At 45.0% G+C, this 8904-nt stretch overlaps 1 protein-coding gene across 1 annotated transcript in view; it reads right to left on the bottom strand.

The window, feature by feature from the left end:
* cmtm6 (CKLF-like MARVEL transmembrane domain containing 6) overlaps nt 1–7205 on the bottom strand; it is an 18279-nt gene extending 11074 nt beyond the window's left edge. Inside the window, exons 1-2 of the mRNA XM_020617422.1 lie at nt 7048–7205; nt 5144–5267 (exon numbers count right to left, since the gene is read on the bottom strand). Coding sequence (XP_020473078.1) covers nt 5144–5260 — 117 coding nt within the window. The 5' untranslated portion in view covers nt 5261–5267; nt 7048–7205. The remainder of the gene's footprint in view (nt 1–5143; nt 5268–7047) is intronic.
* Between the last annotated feature and the right edge of the window lie 1699 nt (nt 7206–8904).

The raw sequence follows: 8904 nt of genomic DNA on the forward strand, positions 1-8904 counted from the left end.
TTTTAACCAAAAAAGTTTACAAGTTAGAGCTAAAAAAAAAAAAAAAAAAAAAAAAAAAAAGTGAAAACCGTTTCCAGCACTTCTCTGGAAACAGGAGGATCAAAACAATAAGAGATGAAAAAGCCACAGTGTGGGTTGTTTCTGCAGATGACTGCACCACAGTCCTTTCATTTTCATGACCCTGAATCTGTCTGCTTCTCTTAGCAGGAAGAAGACAAAGCAGCAGCCATGTACAAACTTCAGCTCACAAAGAAGAAACAAGTCGTGTGTCAGAACTGTCCTGCTACACAAGCCTGAGTTCGTCAAATCAAATGTTTCTGTTGCCGTCTCCACTGCAGCTCGGCAAACACTGAGGAAACAAAGACTTGATAGTGAACAGTGTGGACCTGGGATTTATCGGACTTGAACCGAAGCTGAGACAGACTCAAGAACGAATTCAGAAGGATCCTGTGAGTCGTCAGACATCTGACAGCAGAGGCCTCCTGAGAGGGTTCATCCAGTGTCCTCCCCCCGCAGATCCTCTTTCTGTCCGATACTCCCCGATGTCAGCAGCGTGCAGAGGCTGGGGCCGGATGCAGCCCTCGCCTCCCCCAGCTAACTGTTGCGACAGCCAAGGGTCAGCAGCTGTGAGATCTGCCAACGCCAGCTCTCTGCTCACAAACGGTCAGATCTGCAACACTTTCACTTCCCAGTCTGCGGCTTCCTGTGGAGCAGCTGGAGGAGGAAGGTCCATTCACACTGAGGCCACTGTGCCCATCACTGCAAACAAACACACCGTCCTGCTGCCACAAACACTCGCTAGAGACCAAATGTGGATTCATCCGCCACTGAAAATAGTCCCTAGCACATCGCGGCGTTTCCTCCTATCTGGTAAAAACCACACTACATTTGTGACGAGTGTTTTAATAGGTTCATGTCTTCGAGCCTGTGGGCCACAGATGGAGGAGCGATGTCAGGAGGTGCTGAGAGACGACTAATCTGCTGCTGGTTTGGGTTTAAGGCTGAACTGACTGAGCTGCAGATTATTTAAGTTTGGTCTGGGAACGGTGAAACCTGCCCATCGCATCAAATCACAAAGAAACAGTCACAGAAAACAACAGTGCAGCAGTAAACCCTAGCACATTAGAAACCGACCACTCCATGTCTGGTGTTTTTGATTCAAACACACTTCAACATCTGTTCGATTATCAAAACAATTATTGATTAATTGTTTGTCAGTGGGCTGACTGATCAGCGAGTAACTGCCGCAGCTCCATCCGGACCCTCCGAACGGGGGACGAGTATTTGGCTGAGGACTGAGACAGAGGCTTCTACGGTTACATTGAAGTTGCTCCAGCATCTGTGCTCCACCAGCACTTCTACGACACTGATAAAACACCAACCAAGACACTAAATGTACTGGCAGCCTACACTTAATGACCAGTTTATTAGGTACACCTGGCCCAAACCAGGCCAGGTTAACCTGTCGGGAGAACACCACAGAGCAGTTTCACTTCCTGTTTCAGTGAATAAGCCTGATGCAGGTGACGCCACTGTTGGTCACGTGTCTCTGGAGTGTGGTTGTGTAAATAACATTGGAGCTGATACACACTCAAACAGTCCAAATGCAGGTGAGGTTTGCTGACTGTGTTCAGGACCAGACTCTGTCTTCGATGCACTAAACAGTGCACTGACTGACTCCCTTTGGACCGATCTGTCGTGCATCCTGGGTAAACTTTCTTTAAACTAAAACACAGAAGAAGCTTCTCAGTTCAGTTTGCTTTTCCAAGCTACAAACTTGTTTTATCAGTAGAAGCACATGTATAAATAAATAAGACAGTTTTCTCTACAAACTGCTTCCTCTCTGGTTACACACTGTGCGACATACAGTGGTGTGAAAAAGTGTTTGCCCCCTTACTGATTTCTTATCTTTTTGCATGTTTGTCACACTGTAATGTTTCAGATCGTCAAACAAATTTATATATTAGTCAAAGATAACACAAGTAAACACATCATGCAGTTTTTAAATGAAGGTTTTTATTATTAAGGGAAAACAAAATCCAAAACTATAGAGCCCTGTGTGAACAAGTGTTTGCCCCCCTGTCAAAACACTGGTTTATCGCACCTGAGTTCAATTTCTCTTGCCACACCTGTTCGCAATCAAGAAATCACTTAAATAGGACCTGCCTGACAAAGTGAAGTAGACCAAAAGATCCTCAAAAGCTAGACATCATGCCGAGATCCAAAGAAATTCAAAAACAAATGAGAAAGAGAATAATGGAGCTCTATCAGTCCGGAAAAGGTTATAAAGCCATTTCTAAAGCTTGGGGACTGCAGCGAACCACAGTGAGAGCCATTATCCACAAATGGCGAAAACATGGAACAGTGGAGAACCTTCCCAGGAGTGGCCAGCCGACCAAAATTACCCCAAGAGCGCAGCGACAACTCATCCAAGAGGTCACAAAAGACCCCACAACAACATCCAAAGAACTGCAGGCCTCACTTGCCTCAGTTAAGCTGAGTGTTCATGACTCCACCATAAGAAAGAGACTGGGCAAAAATGGTTTGCATGGCAGAGTTCCAAGACGAAAACCACTGCTGAGCAAAAAGAACATAAAGGCTCGTCTCAGTTTTGCCAGAAAACATCTTGATGATCCCCAAGACTTTTGGGATAATACTCTGTGGACAGACGAGACAAAAGTTGAACTTTTTGGAAGGTGTGTGTCCCATTATGTGTGGCGTAAAAGTAACACCGCATTTCAGAAAAAGAACATCATACCAACAGTAAAATATGGTGGTGGTAGTGGGATGGTCTGGGGCTGTTTTGCTGCTTCAGGCCCTGGAAGACATGCTGTGATAAGTGGAACCATGAATTCTGCTGTGTACCAAAATATCCTGAAGGAGAATGTCCGGCCATCTGCTGTGATAAATGGAACCCTGAATTCTGCTGTGTACCAAAATATCCTGGAGGAGAATGTCCGGCCATCCGTTTGTGATCTCAAGCTGAAGCGAACTTGGGTTCTGCAGCAGGACAATGATCCAAAGCACACCAGCAAGTCCACTTCTGAATGGCTGAAGAAAAACAAAATGAAGACTTTGGAGTGGCCTAGTCAAAGTCCTGACCTGAATCCAATTGAGATGCTGTGGCATGACCTTAAAAAGGCAGTTCATGCCCGAAAACCCTCCAATGTGGCTGACTTACAACAATTCTGCAAAGATGAGTGGGCCAAAATTCCTCCAAGCGCTGTAAAAGACTTTTGGCAAGTTATCGAACACGCTTGATTGCATTCACTTTGGACCGATCTATTGTGCATCCTGGGTAAACTTTCTTTAAACTAAAACACAGAAGAAGCTTCTCAGTTCAGTTTGCTTTTCCAAGCTACAAACTTGTTTTATCAGTAGAAGCACATGTATAAATAAATAAGACAGTTTTCTCTACAAACTGCTTCCTCTCTGGTTACGCACTGTGCGACATATGGCAAACCAAAAACCAAACTAAGCCAAGCTTGCATCTTGTTAGCAGCCTGGAGGGAGGGAGAGCCAACAACTTTCTGACTCAGTCAGATCAGGGCTTTATTTCAGTCGAAATGACCGACTGTGGATGCTCGAGAGAGCACAACTAACCCTCATCTCGCTCACCAGAGCAGCCTGCCCGTGTTGTGTATAAACCCGTTGATCACAGACCAGTCGCTTACATTCAACACTCCACCCACATTTATTTCAGTGAGGCTGAACGCCAGAACCAGCTCTCAGTGCAACCCAGTGCAGCTGAACAGCAGCACAACCTGCAGCCTCCACAGTGACCACACAGGTGAGCCAGCACCTCTGTGGAACAGTCTGGACACAAACTGAACATCACCACAGGATCGGTCGACCAGACTGACTGTTCCTAATAAACAGAGACAGCCATCTGCTGTTACACTGACAATCATTTTCATTATCGATTTATCTGCTAATTATTTTCCTGATGAGTCATTTTGTCCACATCTCACACGACACTAGACACTTTCTACACAGATTTGGTCTTTTTCCCTGAATTTCCCACGTCTGCACTCAGGTCTGAACAGGAGGATGGAAACACAGTGAGCACTGACCTGACGCCACCGCTCTTTCTCAAACCTGAACTCTACCTGTGTCATGGCACCAGAGCTCTCGCCTGAGAAGGCTGCTCACAGACGCTAAGACAGAGACAGTCACTGCTGTGTTGTCTGCAGGTGAACGGGTGTGTTCTTCAGGGAACTCAGTCCAGTGAAATCAGCCCCAGCAGCGAGGTTTCTGTGGTTGTCATGGGCACACGGAAGCCAGGGTGGCAAGTTACAAAAACAGCATCGGCCGCCAGCCACAGATGGTCACACGTGTTCACAAGAAAATGAAATGCTCTAAATTCTTCACCCTGTTCAGACCATCATGACCTGAGGTTAGATTCAGATCAAATCACACAGGGTTTCTGCACCGTTCAGCAAACGTGTAAGGCCTTCAGTGCCACACAGAGCTGCGTCCGAGCGACTGACTGAAGAATGTGGTACACAAACACTAAGGTCTGCAGTTACTAATCATATATATATCACACTGACATCAGGACGTCCCAGCGGTACAGAAAAAAAATCTCCTAGTGATGCTTACTGGACAGGTCCAGGGCCCCTGGGCCAGAGCCTTGTATTGCCTGTTCACCAAGCTCTATTAACAGAAAAACAGACGTAAAACAGACACAAGGAGACTCAAAACCACCACAAAGAGGCACAAAACAAACACAAAGAGAAGAGAACGCACTACAAAACAAAGACAAAGAGGCATAAACCACTAAGAGACATGGAACCACCACAAAGAGAGGGGCTGGGGCACCTTTAGGTTAGTGGCTGGGTGCAGGGGCCCTGTTGACTCACGATCGCCTGGACTCAGAGGAGAGACGGAAAACTGATAGACTGACTAACCAATTTAAAAACAAATAATCATAATTAATTTAATTTTCCTGTCCAATCTGTGTCACAGGTTCATAACAAAGCAACATTCAGTGCATTTTAAGACCAACACCTGCAGAGCGACACGAGAAGGTGACTGCAGCTGTTGGAGTGATTCTTTCAACCTGCTTATGGTGAATACATGAGGAATGAGAGAGACGTGGGCCAGCAGAGCTCCCAGGTCCCAGAAACAGGACTAAACTCACCACTTCTATCAGTTTGACTGCAAAGCGGGTTTTGTCCAGATGATCCGAAGGAACCAGGCACCAGGAGGATTTGGGGTTCGGAGCCGTTGTCGGGGAGTAAACTCCAGATGTGGCCATGATGGAGCTGAGACACAGAGATGGTTCACAGGGAGTGCCTTGTTATAAAAGGATAATCTCCTTATGTCAACAAGCAATCAGGCTGTTAGAAGAACAAACCCTTTAGTCTCCCCCATAGCCCTTCACACACTCTCAGGGTTTCTGCATAGAAAGAAAGATACCATCACGTCTTTGTCCTGAGGACAATAACCATTTCATTCATCTGTGCAGGAAGCAGCAGCACTGACTCTGAAGGTGCAGCTCACACATGCAACTCTCATGGACAATAACAGGATCCGTTTTACAGAACACCACACTGCATTTCAGAAACGTCAGTCTCCACCTTAACAGACGTTTCTGAAATAATTTACTCAAGTGCCACTTACTACCCTTTTCCAGAGCTTTCAGCCACAGTGCTTCACAGCAGGCAACTGCTCGGTAACAGTAGGGCCCAGTGATGACAACTGAGTAAACTCCAGCTGTTGAAGAAGATCATGAGGTGTGGCTGAAAGCTCCAGACTAGTGGGTGGAACTGAAGTTTCACAATTTTCAAACATTCAAATTATTTGCTTACAAGCAAACACAGAAAGAACGAACTTGGTTCAGCACTAAATCCTAAGTGCAGCTGTGTTACAATCTACCATGATATGAAATGTGTGCTCTTCTCAGTGACAAACCACTGCGCAGTCACTCGCTGAGAAGAGCATCATGACACTGAAGCCATTTTGATGACTTTAAATCTCATCTTGGCATAAAAACACACACTCCCTCATTAATGAGGAAATTTTGTTGTTATGACAAACATTTTTGTCATGTTGTGCCATTAAAACACAATACTTTAAGGCACACAAAGCAGTAGCTCTGCGCTGCTGTAACATCTCAAGACACTGCAGTGACACGGTTCACTTGTGTCTGCAGGGAGAACTGAGCTTTCCCTCAGTAAACCTGGAAACAGTTCCAGATAACAACAGGATCCAGAGCTTCACCACCACTGTGACTGGTACACAGAGGTCTGTGATGCTGCTTCTCTACAGATGCGTTTTCATTTACACATGTAGCCCATATATTTGTTTTTATGGCTGGGTGACATTTAGTGAAAGTGAAACTAAGCAGGTGTGTGTGCAGGTGCATAACACCAGGTGCACACACACACACACACACACCAACAGCCAGAAGATTAATTTATGCTGATAATACAACGGACTTGCAGCTACTACGTCATCTTTCACCAAGTCGACCTAAAACCTTTTGTCATCTAATGCAACATCGCAAGACCATACAGCATTTAAAAATATACTTATTTAATAATTTATTGCTTATAAACAAATATATAAAAACCCAGAATATGACTTAACACTTTATTGTAAGCAGGGATAGGTTCTAGTAATTTCGGCATATACTTTATCTAAGATAGCGCCAGTTATTTGACAGAGATCTCCTGTTTGTTTACTCAACATGTTCATGGGGAAAACCACGCACAGTAACTGGTCAAAGCTGGAGCTGCTGCTGGGTGTGTGTGGCTTTATGCCAAAGTAAAAACCGGATATTTTATTATATATGAAAGATTTAACCCAGTATTTCCGGATGAAGTGTCGCTATACCAGAGAAATTACTTTACAACGCAACTTGAGATACTTTTAAACGGAGTTTGGCGTTTTTCCACTGAAGTAAACAGAAAACACGTCCTGGGGCTTGGTACCAACTTCGGTGGCCTGAAACCTGCTCAACCCACAGGAAGCTGTGGGTTGAGCGGTGTGAACTTAGAGTAAGACGGCAACACGAGGCGAATGTCTGGGAAACAAACTCACCGTTCAGTCTGTCAGACAGCGGGAAAGTCGGGTTTCCAGATACGAAATGCAACAAACCGCTGCTTTGTTCTTCCGCTGATAAAGTGACTTCTGACAAACTTCCGCATTTATTGTCCCTGCTCCGCCTGTAAAGGCTGAGAGAAAACCCCGGGCTTCCTCTGACTGCTTCAAAATAAACAGCTTTTCACCGCTTTTATGGCACGTTTTCATCTTTACTGTATAGGTTTGAGTACCCATCCATTTATGTGCTGTTTTGATAAAACGTTAATAATATAGAACCAACAGAAACTGGTTTCTAACATAAATAAAATTTCTCAATAAAGGCTTAGGTGAGGGTCACCTGACCCCAGACGCGACCATGGTGTAGTCGAACTAAATAGGCCTACAGTATAACTAAGTTAGTTCTAATTCTATTAATTAATATGTAATCAATTAGTTTGTATTTCATTTGCTCTTACTTTTAATTGGTTTTAACCACAAAGGGGTTGCAAATTAAATTTTGTTGTAAATTTGTGCAATGACAAAGCCATTCCATTCTGTTCTATTCTATTCTTAGTTAAATCTTGAACATCAAATTTCACTAAAACGTATTTTTGAAGACGCTAAACTTCCCAGCGTCCCCAGCCTTGGTACCGTCCAGCGGGCCCCCAGGTGGCCACAGGCTGCCTTGGCCGTCCAGGTCTGACTGAGGATGCCCAGGTGAACAGGGAACTCAAACACAGTGTGTGAAGAGAGAAAAGTGCAGCGTCTCAGATCTGAGACCTTCTTACTCAGACTCGGTCTGTGTCACTGAGCTTTTAGTTTGAAAGTAACATGACAACTAGGAAAAGTACTAAGCGCCACGTGCAGCCGACCTGAACGCACAGGGCTGTCCTTAGACCCGCCTTTACGCTTCCTGTGAACACGCACTTTTATTTGTTTCTTTCATGTTTGAACTTGTGTTCGCTGTTGTCACCGTGTCCCTCTGGTTCATTCCATTAATTTTCTCACCAGTAATAATAAATAATAAAGCTGGAGTTGTAGGCCTACGGAGGGAACGTGAGGATGTGTGTGATGTTCCTGTTCAGCCAAACTCTCACAGATCAACTCAAGTGATTCTGGGCCTTAAGTAAATTATATGTTTTTATTATGAAACAAAGCGAGGCCTATACTGTACATCCTGCTTAACAGCTCGCAGGGCCGCGTCTTTTATTTATAGAGGATGTACAGTAGAAGCAACGCCACACACTGATACACGCACACAACAACAACAACATACCCTGTGGATGGTGTGTGTGTGTGATTATTACTGTGTAGTTATTTGTGATCAGGAGGTTACCAACATACTCTGTGGATGGTGTGTGTGTGTGATTATTACTGTGTAGTTATTTGTGATCAGGAGGTTACTGGAATCACCTGACGGAGACTATTTGCAAAAAGTGACAAAACGTGAATAAAAATGAACGATTCAGTCAAAGGACTTTGATCAGCACAGCGTCCAGCTCCTCCCCAGGACAGGACCAGGCCACATCCTGCCTCCCGGGCTTCACCGTGTTTCCACTCCATATTTTGTACGTTCAGTGATTTGACCTTACAGTTGCATTTTGTTTTCAATCAGTAGCCGCTTGTATTTTAATCTGAGGACCCAAAATGAAGAAATAACAACACACTACCACTAAAGGCGTTGTTGTTGTTGTATTATAATTTGGAATACCATGAACAGTAGCCATGTGTTTGTACCTCTCTCTCCTCCGCGGCCCGGGGCCCCCCCGGCCGGCCTGCAGGCGGCGCTGCAGCCCACTCCTCTCTCCTCCGTCCTCCTCCTCCTCTCCGTGGGGTGCGTGAGGCTTCCCCCGCTATAAAAGGGGGATCGGCGGC

The sequence above is a fragment of the Monopterus albus genome, unplaced genomic scaffold (genome assembly GCF_001952655.1).
Source record: "Monopterus albus unplaced genomic scaffold, M_albus_1.0 scaffold189.1, whole genome shotgun sequence".
In the NCBI taxonomy this organism is placed as follows: domain Eukaryota; kingdom Metazoa; phylum Chordata; class Actinopteri; order Synbranchiformes; family Synbranchidae; genus Monopterus; species Monopterus albus.